The sequence below is a fragment of the Erythranthe guttata genome, chromosome 9 (genome assembly GCF_056151865.1).
Source record: "Erythranthe guttata isolate IM_541 chromosome 9, IM_541, whole genome shotgun sequence".
In the NCBI taxonomy this organism is placed as follows: domain Eukaryota; kingdom Viridiplantae; phylum Streptophyta; class Magnoliopsida; order Lamiales; family Phrymaceae; genus Erythranthe; species Erythranthe guttata.
Genome location: NC_142541.1, coordinates 12390001 through 12405448, shown reverse-complemented (window position 1 = coordinate 12405448; position 15448 = coordinate 12390001). Strand labels below are relative to the sequence as shown.

The 15448-nt window shown below is 38.1% G+C and overlaps 1 protein-coding gene across 1 annotated transcript in view; it reads right to left on the bottom strand.

Annotated features, from left to right (window-relative positions):
* Positions 1 to 12406: 12406 nt before the first annotated feature.
* LOC105974060 (glyceraldehyde-3-phosphate dehydrogenase, cytosolic) overlaps positions 12407 to 15448 on the bottom strand; it is a 4198-nt gene continuing 1156 nt past the window's right edge. The window contains exons 4-12 of the mRNA XM_012999102.2: positions 15008 to 15123; positions 14798 to 14897; positions 13997 to 14143; positions 13840 to 13900; positions 13622 to 13719; positions 13319 to 13461; positions 13091 to 13174; positions 12880 to 12969; positions 12407 to 12774 (exon numbers count right to left, since the gene is read on the bottom strand). Of these exons, the coding sequence (XP_012854556.1) occupies positions 12729 to 12774; positions 12880 to 12969; positions 13091 to 13174; positions 13319 to 13461; positions 13622 to 13719; positions 13840 to 13900; positions 13997 to 14143; positions 14798 to 14897; positions 15008 to 15123 (885 nt within the window). The 3' untranslated portion in view covers positions 12407 to 12728. The remainder of the gene's footprint in view (positions 12775 to 12879; positions 12970 to 13090; positions 13175 to 13318; positions 13462 to 13621; positions 13720 to 13839; positions 13901 to 13996; positions 14144 to 14797; positions 14898 to 15007; positions 15124 to 15448) is intronic.

Genomic DNA, 15448 nt, shown 5'->3' with positions numbered 1-15448 from the left:
AATAAAATTTCTTTATGTCTCTAAAATCTCAAACGTCGGTCTTTTTTCTCTCCCCCAAGCAAGTTCATGGCAGGCCTTTCTTTCATCACCCTCTACCACCCACCATATATTGACAAGTAATAAAATTAAATTGAATTTAAAAAAAAAAAAGAGAGAGATAGAGAGAAGAGAGAAGAAAAACCTATTGTAATGTTAAATAGTAGAATTAATTTGAGATAGAATGATTACCTTGATTGTAAAATAAATATCAGAAGGTTTTCTTCAAGTTCGAATCTCGAATTATAATACTGTTTTTATGATGTTTTTGTGCAAGCATGAGGGGAAAATAACTTGCTTGGGGGAGAGAAAAAAGACCGACGTTTGAGATTTTAGAGACATAAAGAAATTTTATTATGTGCAGGATCTAGTAATTTCCATGTGGGATTTAGCATTTCAGATATTGAAAATATAAAATGCGTAATTTCGTGATCTGGCCCCTAAATTTGAACATTTTGTTCGAGTCAAATGAATCTACTTTAATTTGAATAACGGTAATTATTTGATTGGGCCAAATAAATAAAGAATTCAAATCTTTAATGGTATAATACTAATTTATTTTATCGAAACAAATGTTGACAAGAGTAGGGTTAAATAAGGATAATTACAGTTTTCATCCCTTAAATTTGCAATGATTTCATATTTGGTCCCCTAAGTTCATAAAAAACATATTTGGTCCCTAAAGTTTTAAACATTCAACATAGTTTTTTCCGCCAATTTTTCGTCAGTATTGACGGAATCAGGAATGTATCAATCACCGCCTTAACATACGGATCAACGATAAATTGACGGAAATGTGTTAAGAAAAAAAGAGTTGGATAACAAAAAGAAAAGGAAAAAAATGAGACTCGATGCTCCCCTCTTCACTGTAAAATGATTTTCTAAGTTAAGTGTATTCACTTTTCATTGATGTATATGTGAGTATATATACATGAGGATTGATTCAATGGGGAATCAATCAAGTGATTACAATCACGATAGATCAGCATAAAATATACAGTACAAGGCGTGATCTAAAGTAATTGTGTATTTAAGGAAAACTAATTAAGAATGATGATTTGCATAATTAGGAACGTGATATATTCTCCATATGCCCCCGCAAGATGGCGATTCGGTCAGAAACGCCAATCTTGGAACGAAGTCCTGCAAAGGCTGGTGCATGAAGCGGCTTTGTCAGCAAGTCTGCCAATTGATCTTTGGATGAGACATGAGACACCCGCAGCTTCCCAGCTTGAACAAGTTTCCGAACAAAGTGAAATGCCACCTCAATATGCTTCATGCGCGAGTGAAAAACTGGATTGGCGCAAAGGTATGTTGTGCCAAGATTGTCACAATAGATGACTGGTTGAGTGGCAAGAGAGATTGATAGCTCACTGAGAAGACCTTGTACCCAACACAATTCACGTGCCGTGATTGCGACTGAGCGGTATTCAGCTTCGGTAGATGAACAAGCAACAGAACGTTGTTTCTTTGAGCTCCAAGCAATCGGATTGCGACCAAGAAAAACGATAAATGCACTTGTAGATGTGCGATCATCCTTGTTTCCAGCCCAATCAGCATCAGAATAGGCATGAAGTGTAAGAGGAGAGTTACTGGACAAAAACAAACCATGTTCAGATGTACCGCCCAAGTATCGAAGAACTCGTTTCACAGCTGTCCAATGATTTGTAGTAGGCTGATTTGCAAATTGAGCAAGTTTATTAACAACATATGCAATGTCTGGACGGGTGAGCATTAAGTACTGTAGGCTGCCGACAATTGTGTGATATTCTTTGGCATCACCAAGATGAGCGCTATCATTAATAGATAGGGTATTGCCGGTGGATAGAGGTGTCTTGACAGCCTTGGCGCCGACCATATTTGCACGATCTAGGAGCTCCATAATATATTTTTTCTGAGAAAGAAATACACCATTTTTGCTTCTTGTCACCTCCACACCCAAAAAGAAATTTAGATTACCCAAGTCTTTGATGGAGAATTGTGCGCCAAGCTTCTTTACAAATGTCTCAAATGACGGTGAGTGATTCCCTGTAATGATCAAGTCATCCACATAAACAATTAAGTAGATGATAATTCCTTCATGGGAAAAGATAAATAGACAAGTATCTGACGCGGAGTTGATGAAGCCAAGTGAAAATAAACATCGTTGCAATTCTGAGAACCACGCCCGTGGGGCTTGTTTTAGACCATAGATTGCCTTATTCAACTTGCAGACATGGTTGGGGAATTGTTCGTCAATAAATCCAGGTGGTTGAGACATATAAACATCTTCATTCAGATAACCGTGAAGAAACGCATTATTAACATCCAATTGCCGAAGAGGCCAGTTGCGAGAGACAGCAATAGAAAGAATGACTCTGACTGTTGTATGCTTAGCTACAGGCGAGAATGTCTCGTCATAGTCTAGACCTGGTCGTTGATGGAATCCTTTGGCAACAAGACGAGCTTTGTATCGGCTAATTGTCCCATCAGAGTTGTATTTTATCCTGAAAACCCACTTGCAACCAACAACATTAGAGGAAATATTACCAGGAACTAGGGACCATGTATTCTGGTTTTTCAATGCAACAATTTCTTCTTTCATGGTTGCACGCCAATGGGGATCTTTAAGAGCACTAATAACAGATTTTGGCTCCCGAGGCTTGATATCAGTTTTTGATATGGGTAGGCTTGGGGTTGCGGTTGGAAGTTTTTCGGTCGGGATGGGATTGATATGAGAGGTTGATTTTTGAGTGACTAGGCAGAGTCGTTGAATGGGTTTACGGATATTATTTTTCGACCGAGTGACCATTTGATGATTCGGTTTAGGTGGTGATTGTGTACAGGTGGAAGTAGGAATGGAGGTGCACTCGTCAGAAATATTATTTGTGTAAGAAATATTCATACCTGAGGCGTGATGGGATGAGTCTGGTCCTTCATTTGGTGAAGCGACATCGTCAGGGACACTTTCCATTTGAGGAGAGACTTGAGACGGCTGTAGAGAGTGTGATTTAGTAGACGATGGTTTATATGGGATAACAAAGTGAGGTGGTGCCCAAGCTGAAATTGTGTCTTTGGTGGGTCGAGGTGATGGGGATTCAATATTCGCGTACGGAAAGGAATGCTCCACAAAGTCGACATGGCGAGAGATATAAATACGAGATTTGACAGGATCAAAACACTTATATCCACTTTGATTTTCACCGTAGCCTATAAAAATGCAAGGTGTAGACCTTGGTTGGAGCTTGTTTTGATTATATGGTCGGAGCCATGGGTAGCATAAACACCCAAACACCCGAAGTTTTGAGTAATTTGGATGGCGACCAAATAATTTGAAAAAAGGGGAGTTATTACGGAGAATTGGGGTAGGCATACGGTTAATCAGATAGGTGGCTGCTTGGAAGGCAAAAGACCAGAATTTTAATGGCAGATTCGCAAGATGGAGTAAGGTGATCCCTGTCTCTACAATATGACGATGGCGGCGTTCAGCAGTGGCATTATGTTCAGGGGTGTAGGGAGGAGTAAGAAAGTGGGAGATGCCATGTTCTTCGAAAAATGAACGTAAATGCATAAACTCGCCACCATTGTCGGAGTAAAAAGAAATAATAGTTTTCTGGAAAAACTTTTCAGCCACCTTCTTGAATTTGGTAAAAATAATAGACACTTCTGATTTTCTTTTCATTGGAAAGAACCAAACATACTTTGTAAAATGATCAACAAAGATAACATAATATTGAAAATCATTGATAGAGGTAACTGGCGCAGGACCCCAAACATCAGAATATATTAACTCTAAAGGAGAAGAGCTTTTTATTGTGGAATGATAAAAGGGAGACTTGTGCATTTTATTGCACTTGCAGGAATTACAAAAGAAATATTTATCTAAGGAGGGAGAAGAGATATTCATGATCTGAAGAATTTGACGAAGAATTGGAGTAGAGGGGTGACCAAAACGTTGGTGCCATTGTGGAGCAGAGATGGTGGTTGTCGCGTTGGCTTGTGGTGATACATGTTTAATGGTATGTGGTAAGTTTGTAGGCCATGGGTACACACCGTCTCTAGGCTTCCCTGCAAGTAGAGGTGCCCCCGTTCGATAATCCTTCACAACAAATGAAAAGGGTGAGAACTCAACTGAAACATTATTGGTAGAACATAACTGATACACAGAAATAAGATTCTTTTGCATCTTTGGAACGCAAAGAACATTTGAAAGATAAAGAGGACGAGAAGAACAAGATAATGAGGTAGAACCCGTGTGTAAAATTTGATGATTTTTACCATCCCCCAACATAATTTCTTCACTGCCATCATATTCCGAATGGAGTGATAAGTTCTGCAGATCATGTGTAACATGGTGAGATGCACCCGAATCCACGAGCCAATTAGTATTGTTATTCGGAGATTGAGAGGTGTAATTGGCCTGTGGTCTTGGCATAGACGACCGATTAACACTGGTGTTGGTAATTGGTGGCGTCGATAACACTGGGAATATATTAAGAAGTTTGCGGCAGTGACGAGCACCGTGACCAGGCTTGTCACATATTTGACAAGTTACTCGAACATGATTCCCTTGGTACCCTGGACTTGAAGGAAACCTTGCTGTGTGGTGCGGTTGATATGCATGGTTTTTCTTGGAAATGAATGAACCATTTGGGGGTTTATAGCCACGACTGTGGCGATAGGTGGTTGCAGAAGGTTTGGCTGCAAAGTTAGCCATAATAGGCGACGATCCATTGTTGATTTCTCGTGAAAGATATAGCTCAAAATCAGTGAGCTTTTCATGGAGTTCTTGAAAGCTGATGTTGGACTCACGTGCACGAAGGGCAGCAGCAATTTCTTTATACTCAACTGGAAGGCCATGGAGAACATGTAATACAATTTCGTCCATGGAAATATGAACACCAACTGCAGAGAGCTGTCCACAAATTTGTTTTATGTTCTGAAGAAATTCAGTAATCGACATGGATCCTTTCTTCATAGTACTTAACGACTCTCGAAGACTCATAATCCGAGTTCGAGATGGTTTGGCATAAGTGTCGGCAAGAGTGTGCCAGACGTCGTAGGAAGTCTTGGCTTCAACAACAAAGGGAATGAGGTCAGCGGATAAGGAGGCAATTAAGGCGCTGCGAATGAGCTGGTCTTGACAAAACCAATATTCGGTTTGGAGAAGAATGGGGGTGGGTTTGGTTTCAACAAATTTTAGAAATCTATATCCGCACAAGAGTGAATACCACTGAGTGTGCCAAGATTGGTAGTTCATGGGTGTGAGTTTGACGGGAGTTTGAGCGGCGGCGTTTATAGAGATAAGGTGGTTGTTGGAGGAACCATCAAAGGTCTGTGGTGAAAGGGAGATGGGTGTGGTGTTATCGGCAGTCGTGGTGGCAGTGGTCTGGTTCGGAGATATCGAGGGATCGACCGACATTATAAGTGAAGAAACAGAGAAAAAAAAAATGATAATAAAAGGATCAGAGAGGCCGTGAGGCTAATGGCTCTGATACCATAAAATGATTTTCTAAGTTAAGTGTATTCACTTTTCATTGATGTATATGTGAGTATATATACATGAGGATTGATTCAATGGGGAATCAATCAAGTGATTACAATCACGGTAGATCAGCATAAAATATACAGTACAAGGCGTGATCTAAGGTAATTGTGTATTTAAGGAAAACTAATTAAGAATGATGATTTGCATAATTAGGAACGTGATATATTCTCCATACACTGCATGAAAAGCGATGACCGAAGTAAAGGCGAGGATGGGACCCTTACAACGTTAGGTATTGAGTTCAAATCCATTTGGCCGCTTTATAGACATACCCAAACTGGGGCACAGTTTTGCAAAGGTCCAAAGTTGGCACGATGTAATAGCATATGTATTATTGATCGACCAGTAGTGTACCGTAGGGTATTTTATTTTTTATTGCATATTGGGTTGTTTTTTATTTTTGGAAACGAGTATTTCACTATTCTGGTAATTTGCGCCATAGATGACTTGGCAGTCCTGGCATTTTTTTTAAACTAATGGTCATTCATTTTTTAAGGACTCGTTTGTTGCAAATCGGTACTATAAAATCATCTTTGATAAGTTATATGAATATCACACTTTTTGCACATTACACCCTTAAATACGATCTGTTTATGCCCTATAGTTGTTCCTAACTCAAACTCATTTTATTCCAAGGCATTGGGTATACGGTCTTCTTCTAACGCATATGCACCGCGTGGGCGCCCATGTGTATGCGACTCGTTCGCTCACCTATGTGTTTCCCTTCAGTGATATACAAAACCTAAAACCTAAAACTCTAAGCATTAAACTTGATACCAGATTGGATCATATTGACACGGATAATTATATTATTTATTCCAAACCAATACAAACATGCTTGAGGGTCATTTAGAGGTTAATTTTTAGTTAAAGTAAATAAAAAACAAATAAATTTGGATGTTGACTGTCGTGCTATATTTGATTCAATAGTTACGTATGCATACGGTGACATGAATGTACTGTCCTATGCCTAGCGTACGTATACAGTCAAAGCACACCCGACGTTTTCCCTAAGGGTGCACAACGTATGGGTTGTATTTGCCCCATATGCCTAACATTTGTTATTCTTGAATGATCAAATATGGCCCCGTTAGGCGTCCATAGGTCACATTGGGTGTCAAAAGTAATATCGTATCCATCGAATCATGTGTTCTATTGAGAACCTTCATTTCCATCTACAAATATCACTAGTACATCAACAACTTCTACTCAATATTGGTGAATCATTAAAATTGATAATATTGGTGAATCATTAAAGTTGATACCGGATTGGCTCATATTGACACGGATAATTATATTAGTTGTTCCAAAACCAATATAAAAAATGGTTGAGGGCTATTTAGATGTTAATTGTTAGTTAAATTAAATAAAAAATAAATAAATTTGGATATTGACTGTTGTGGTATATTGGATTCAATAGTTACGTGTACAGATGGGGGCATGAACTTATTATTGTCGTATGCCTAGTGTTATGTATACAGTCTAGGATGGCCGGTGTTGTGCCTAATGATGCACAACGTATGGGTTGAATGCCCCCTACACCTTGCATTTTTTATTCTTAAATGATCAAATATGTCCCCATTAGGTGTCCATGGGTCACGTTGCGTGTCAAAAGTAATATCATGTCAATTGAATCATGTGTTCTACTGAGAACCTTCACTTATTGGCTCATATTGACACAAATAATAATATTATTTGTTGGAGCGCAAGTCATAGTGAAGCTCTTGCCCCAACAGTTCAAGGCATTGTGGAGCATGCATAAAGGTCTAGCGCGAAGGTATGAAGGACCATTCCCGGTGATTGCCAAAGTCGGTAAAGTCTCTTATCGCCTAGAACTTCCAAGTTCTTTGAATATTCACCTGGTCTTCCATGTGAGCATGTTAAAACCTTATCACGAAGACAAGGAAGACCCAAGCCGAGGAGAGTCACACCGAGGAGTCGAGGAAGTGCTCGGCAGACAAGTGAAGTGACATATAGGGGTGTTCCACCAAGTACCCAATACCTCATCGAATAGAAGGGACTACCCGAGTCCGAGACAACGTTGGAGACTAGGGAAGACTTATGGCAATTTTAAGATCGTCTCCACTTGTTCGAGGCAACGAGGATGTCGCCGGATTAGGCGGGGAGGATGTCACGACCTGCCAGTTTTTGCCCAACCCTTTGCCAGTTTCCCTTGGGTTGGATAGGTTAAGGAAGTTGAAATAGGGCTAGGCCCAAGTTGGCCCAAATATAAATAGACTTGGTAGAGATCCTTAGAGAGGATTTTAGAAAACTTTCTAGAACCGTCTCTCTGTAGATATTTTGTAGGAATTCTTTGGAGTGTTCTAGTGAACAACTCCTAGCCCTTAGATCAAATAGATTTCAATCATCCATCACGGAGGTGGCCTAGTATAAAGAGGAGTAGGGACTTTACTTATAAAGCATCCAAGCAATTGTAAGCACTCAAGCAATACGAGTACGTTCGTATAAAGTTCTCGTATCTTCTTAAGTTCTTTGTTCGTTTTCCATCATTTAGTATTCGCAACACATTTGGGGAGCCTGACTTAGCTATCGCGAGGGGCGAAAAGGAGCTAAGACTGCACGGTTCGTTGTTAAGGAAACAAGTCCGTAACAACACGGGTGATATCACCTATGAGACGGTTAAAGGTATAATTGATGTCGTCAAAAAGAAGTATGAGACGGTTAAAGGTATAATTGATGTCGTCAAAAAGAAGTATGAGACGGTTAAATGTATAATTGATGTCGTCAAAGAGAAGTGTAGTATGAAAACCGGAAGGCTGATGTTTGTGCATTTGGTATATGGCATGGAATACTTGAAGGTATGCAATATGAGATGATTTTGATTAAAGTTATAATTGTTAAATTACAAGACTAATGCATTTACTTTCTATGCAATAGAGACTGGAAAATCATCTGCATCGGCTCTTTTTCCTGCACAAACAAGGCAGCAGTCTCTATTTTTAGTATTATATGTGATATATTTACTTTCTATGCAATAGTTTTTAGTATTATATGTGATAGATTTACTTTCTATGCAATAGAGCCTGGAAAATCATATGCATTGCTATGTTCATATAAATATGTAATTATTGTCCATAAAAATATATGAGATGAAACTCATTGTCGACTTACACACATCTTGTAGAGATTCTGAATATCAAAAGAGATGAAAGAAAAATAACAGTAATTAACAATTAAAAATGAGCATCAACAATAACACAAAAAATAAACAGTGAATAAAATTAAAAAGAATAATAATGGGGTAAAATCAGAATGTTTACATACCACAAAACAACTCTTAAGAGAAATAATGAAAAGAAAATGCAGGAAGAAAAGAAAAGCCAGAAGAGTAAGAGGAAATGGGATGAAAAAAAAAATAACAACGAATAATAATGAAAAAAGATTTGCTTGTATTCGAGAGTATATGATTTGGACTTTATTTTTTAATTTAATTTTATGTTGATCATTTTCGCCGTTTTCTGGTACTTGGTAGAAATAGAAATAGCTAGTATCGTAAAGCTGCAGTTGTTGTATAATTGGTACGTACTTGCCGTTTGGAATAATGCATAGAAGAGTGTTACTACATGAGTGTTGATCAATCTTTGTTAACATTTTAGCTTCTTACATGGTTGGTTTAATTTGTTGCTTGCTGCTGTTAATTATTTAGTCATGACAAAATTAATTAATTATAAAACACAATGACTAAAAGCACAATGATCAGAAGAAATAGGTTCCAAGTCATCAATACGAAAAAATGAAAAACCGACAATATATATATATATATATATATATATATATAATATAAAAAATAAATACCTTTATAATAATTATTCGAACATGCGACGACGCTTAGAACTCGACTCCTCCTCCTCACAATTAGCATCTTCACTCCATTTCAATTGAAAGCGGATACTTTTTTCACTCTCCGGCAATAATGCTACATGCTCCCATTGTTTTGTATCCGCATCGAAGCTTTCAATCGTTACTTCCTCCAATTCTTCTTTCCAACTGCTGAATTCAGTGTCTGAACTCTTCTTCATTAGAAAGTTGCACAAAAACTCAGTGAGTTCATTTTGAGACTCTCCTCCTCGCACATGGCCTATTTTCCTCGGACGGCAAATAGTAAACATACGGTTTAAAACACGTGGAGAAGAAGGCAAATGGCCGATTGTCAATTCCAATAGCTCCACCTCAACATGTAATTTATCACCACCGATTATTATATTATCAATGTATGGTTCATCAATGCTGCGAATGTCATAAGGATCTAATTGATAAACACGGAGAAGAATCTCGGATTGATCTAATGCATGGAGGAGCCCACTTAGCTTGACGAACCATGTTTGAGGGTCGTCAGCACGACAACGAAGTCTTATTTCCGATATGCATTGTCTCGACATTGAAGTAGCAAAAGTGAGCGACGGGATACTGCACCCTACGTATAGAAATCGCACTAATTTCGGGGCGGTTATATTTAACATCTGATCAAACCGCGGCCACCCGTAACACCATTTAAAGGTTAGGGTTTCAAGGAGCGGGAATACGTAAGATGAAGAACAGTCGAAGGAGAATCGGGAAAATTCAATCCATTCTAGAGACAGTATCTTCAGATTGCCGAATCTATGTCCGCCGAGAAATTGAATCCGACTGCCAACAATATCGATTGTCTGGAGGAGAGTGGGGGTGCGGATAAGGATAATGCGTTCGTTTCTATCTTGGGTACGGTGATTAATAAAAGTGAAGTGCCTGAGATATTTGTGACGACCCAACGTGACGGTTTTCAAGCCTTCGCACTCTTTGAACAACATAGTTGTGACGTAAGGGCAGCTACGCATTAGCGAGTCGAAAACATGTTCGTCGGCGAACTTCACTGCGTATAGGCGAAGTGACTTTAGTCGAGAGAAATGCGCCTTTGTTGTTGTAATGTTTTGGAGGCTCAGGTTGCATCTGTAGATATTTAAACTCTTGAGGCAATCGGATGTAAAGACCGACGATGGTAGGTCGACGTAGGGGCATTCTTGTAATTTACTAATTGGTTCGGGGACGATGGAAATATACAAGTTCCTGACATGGCGAGTCGCTGCGAGCATAGGAATCCACTCGTCGAAATGGAGAATCGATTCGGAAGTGTGAGTGACAAAAAGGCGTAACTCCTCTACACGATGATTGCGAGAGTGGGCGAGGGCGTTGGTCACGTGGGAGGTGAATAATCTGGTGCGGTGAGGTCCATCGAATGAGGATGATCTCTCGTCGTAAGAAAGTTTAAGCCTGTTGGTCCAGAGAGAACCCCATCGTTTCGACAAGACGCAAGTTCGAGCGGCCTCGGTTTTCGTAAGGAAAAATAGTATGTTGTACAGTATTCCTTCTGGAAGATTCGATATCATGTCCGTACTACCACCATCTTTAATTTCTTCTTCTGATGCGTTTTCCATTTTTTGTGTTTTTGGTTTTGTTTTCGACTTTGAGAAACCCTAATGGGATTTGCACCTGAAACCTATTTTATATGCAAAAGAAAAAAGAAAAAAGAAAACCACATGCGTGTGGGCTGGGCTTAATAGACAAAACTCTTTTGAAAGGCCTTAAAAAAAGCGATATATATTTTTAGTATATATATATATATATATATATTCTTTTTTTCAATTTCACCATAGAAAAACGATTAATTTAAATTTAATAAATGATTACTACTGGAAAAAGACTTGCTTCTTTTTTCCCACTCTAATGACTATTAATACTGATAAAGTGATAATAATGATTGACATAAAAGATTGAGGGCGACCAAGTCGGACCCATCAACCCGTTGAACTCGTTAAAAATCGTTCTACTATGATCGAACGGATAGATCCATCATTAGAATTGAGTCCTTAAATGGAGAAGACTCGTAGATTTGGGTCTAAGACGGGTTCAAATCTTTTTAATACCGGTCCCGCTCCGCCATACAAAATGACGTTGTTTTGCTTGTATTATGAAGTATAATAAATAAATAATATATAATACATGAATACAGTATCTCTTACATGTTAAAATTAATACGTGTAGCGATGATATCCTCTCTTATAAAGCTTTACATTTTTTAATGAATTTATGGTTCAAACATATTAATTTTGATTTACTCTTGATATTTATTATTGATATTATTCACGTTGGTTTCAACTTAAGAGATTACCCTTGATCATTCATTTTAATTTCTAAATAGTTTTGAAAAAACTTATACATTATTAGAAAAAATAACATGATATTTAAATTATGCCGGATTTTGACCCGTAAATGTTGGGTCCTACTATAAATCCGACATGAACCCGCCTATTCTAAACCCGTCGAAAACCACAAGTTTGGTTCTTTTAAATCAAGAACTGTTGGTTGACGGTGTTGGTTGACGGAACGAGAGCGGGTTTTGCTAGAACCCGCAGGTTTATGACAAAGTGCATGTTTACCCAGTGCACCTATAAGGTTGGCTGCGTCCTTCATTAAAAAAAAAAAGTAATAAACATATTTGAAAATTTGTTATTCAAACATGTTTCTAACTTTTTCGAAATTACAAAAACTACCAATAAGGTATCCAAAAGACTTCCTCGAGTGTCGGAAGACGTATCCGAAATGCGAAAACATTAAGAAGCTGAAGTTTCCGTAATACATAGAATATCATTGATTCTGGTTGATTTTTGTTTCTAGTTAATAGAATAGTAACAGCATCTCCAAAGTCCAAGCTATATTAATGTTGGAATGCTAAAACGTATAATAAGCTATTATATTATACCTTTTGACATGAACACCAAAATAAATAAATAAACACTTAGTTAAGGAACATTTGGATGAGAGGAAAATAACTTCAGTAAAGGAGCATTTAAGAAAAACAGCAACTTTATTTAAATACTTCACTTTCAATAAAGCTGAGCCAAGACAACAGCATTATCGAGTTATTAAACAAGTACGTTCGAAAGAGCGAATTTTAAAAGTATTATCCACCATGAAACTTCAAAACATGGGGTCAAGACTACATCCCATAAAATCTAGATCCGAATACGGAATATCCACTACAACAAATCCACACTCTAATAGATTGTTGCCAACATAGCACACTTTATTCTAACTCGAATTTCAAAATTCACCACCATAGATAGGAGCATTTGACGTACCATAAACGAGTACAACCAGCTTATATCAATTACTTAGTGGCGGCGATGTGCTTGATCAAATCAACCACACGAGTGCTGCAAAAGAAGATGAAATATAGCATAAGTCTCGAAAGAGTTTTGTCAGCAAAGATTGTGTTCATTATATTCTCCGGTTATGGAAACGGATTTTGTTAGAATTACCTGTAACCCCATTCGTTGTCGTACCACGAAACGAGTTTGACAAAGTTGCCGTTCAATGCAATTCCTGCTTTCGCATCAAATATACTCGACCTATGGTTTCAACAAATATGAACTCTTTGTTAGCATGCACCACAATAATTGGGGAATCTTATTCCAAAAAAAATTATTCGAAAGTTAAACCAAAAGATGCCGACGCTATATAAGCTCTCACCTGTTGTCACCCACAAAGTCGGTGGACACCACATCATCTTCAGTGTAGCCCAAGATTCCCTTCAAATTTCCCTCTGACTCCTCCCTATCAAGAAAACCAAGTTTTAATAAATGGTAAAAATGACATGCGTTTCACCGCCAATTCCTCCATATGGTTTTCGAATAAAGTTAAAGTACAATATCAAAAAAGGTGAACTGGATATTAATTAATAGAAATTGCTCCGCTCACTTGATAGCTGCCTTGATTTCATCATAAGTGGCAGCCTTCTCCAATCTTACTGTGAGATCAACCACAGAAACGTCAACAGTTGGAACACGGAATGACATTCCGGTCAACTTTCCATTCAGAGCTGGAAGAACTTTGCCAACAGCCTTCAAAGTTAACATGAAAGCGACATCAGGCGCGCGCGTGTGTGTGTGTGTGTGTGTGTGTGTGTGTGTGTGTATGTGTGTGTGTGTGTGTGTGTATGTGTGTGTGTGTGTGAAATATCACTCAACTTAGAGATTATTGCACAAAGGATAATAAACTCACCTTTGCTGCTCCAGTGCTGCTGGGAATAATATTGAACGAGGCGGCTCTTCCACCTCTCCAGTCCTTGGCAGATGGTCCATCAACAGTCTTTTGAGTGGCTGAACAACACAAGAAATAATATATATATTATACATACATGCACAAACAGGATAAAAATGAGAAAAAAAAAAGTAAAAAAAAAAACAAAAAAAACAAAAAGGTTATATTACTACACGTACCAGTAATGGAGTGGACTGTGGTCATAAGTCCCTCGACAATACCAAACCTGTCATTAATAACCTGCGAGTTTGAGCAATGTAAAGTTATAAACTCATTAAGAGACATTTCATAACATTTAAATTAAATTTGAGAGACAAGACGCTGAGCTGAACGAACCTTTGCCAAGGGAGCAAGGCAGTTTGTGGTACAGCTGGCGTTAGAAACGATGTTCAGGTCTGAGGTGTATGATTTTTCATTGACACCAACAACGAACATAGGTGCGTCCTTGCTAGGTGCAGAAATGATGACCTTTTTGGCACCACCCTGGTATTCAATAAAATGTAAGAGAGACATTTACATGGGAAACATAACTTCAAGGAAATTCCAATTAGATAACGTGTTTGCAATGTGAAAAATGACATGTAACCTACTAGATTAATTAAGTTTAATGTTTTGCTTCATGGGCACAATTTAGATTCAACATCATTTCCTCGCAGATTAATGAAGTGCATAATAGTAATACCATTTTTAAATTCCGCTTCATCAATTTACTTTTTCAAATTTTCAAGTTATTGTTGCATTAGCACTCTGAAGGAACTAAATGCACATGATGTAGAAACATTTTTCAGTGTTTACAAAGGAATTTTCAAAAATCACACATCAAGAAAGCCAATGTGCACCGACTCACCCGAACTATAAATTCACCATTTTCCAGGTAAAGGGGAAAAAACATGAAAACATATAGGATCATAATAAAGCTTCGTCCTTTCAACCACAAAAAGAGGTACAATGCACAGACACCGACACACACACACACAGTCAACTTTAAATTCAATAAGCTTCGAGTAAAACATGTTTCAAATAACCAGAAAGTTTCAACCTGTGGATGCAAAATATAACCGACAATAAGGTGGCTACAGCTTAGTAAACCAAGCAAAAGAGAGATCTAAATTCAAGATTACTTGCTAGATATCAAACCTTTAGATGGGCTGCAGCTTTGTCCTTGTCAGTGAACACTCCAGTTGACTCGACAATGTATTCAGCACCAGTTTCACCCCATGGAATCTCTTCTGGGTTCCTTTTAATACCATCAAAGTTGAATAGGTCAACAATTAATAGATTATAAATGATAAAATAGAAATTGAGGATATATGATGTCAGGCTTGTGGGCAAAGAGAAAGGCTGTACCTAAAGCCGAAAACAGTCACAGGCTTCTTGCCAAAGAGAAGGGTCTTCTCATCCTTAACCGTGAGCTCGTCGTGCTTCCATTGACCGTGGACGCTGTCATATTTGAACATGTAGGTCTGCAGAAATAGAAACACAAACAGTAAATAAATTTTCTCTGAGAATGTCGAAACACGTAGAGCAGAGCCAAACCAAGAAAAAATAGCTCTACCGACATGGAAAGACACACATCATGATCACTACGAGGCTCCGTTCTTGATTAAATAACTGTATGGGGTTGGGATAGAATTTGGTGGTTGACTATGAAAACGAAAGAAATGATATTTGATCTGAATGAATAAAAAAGACATTTTCGGTTCTTTTAGATGGATTTGCAAATTGAACCAAGCAAGTCCGTAAAAGACGAAAAAATTAAAAAAACAGATTTTTTGCTGACATGGCCGA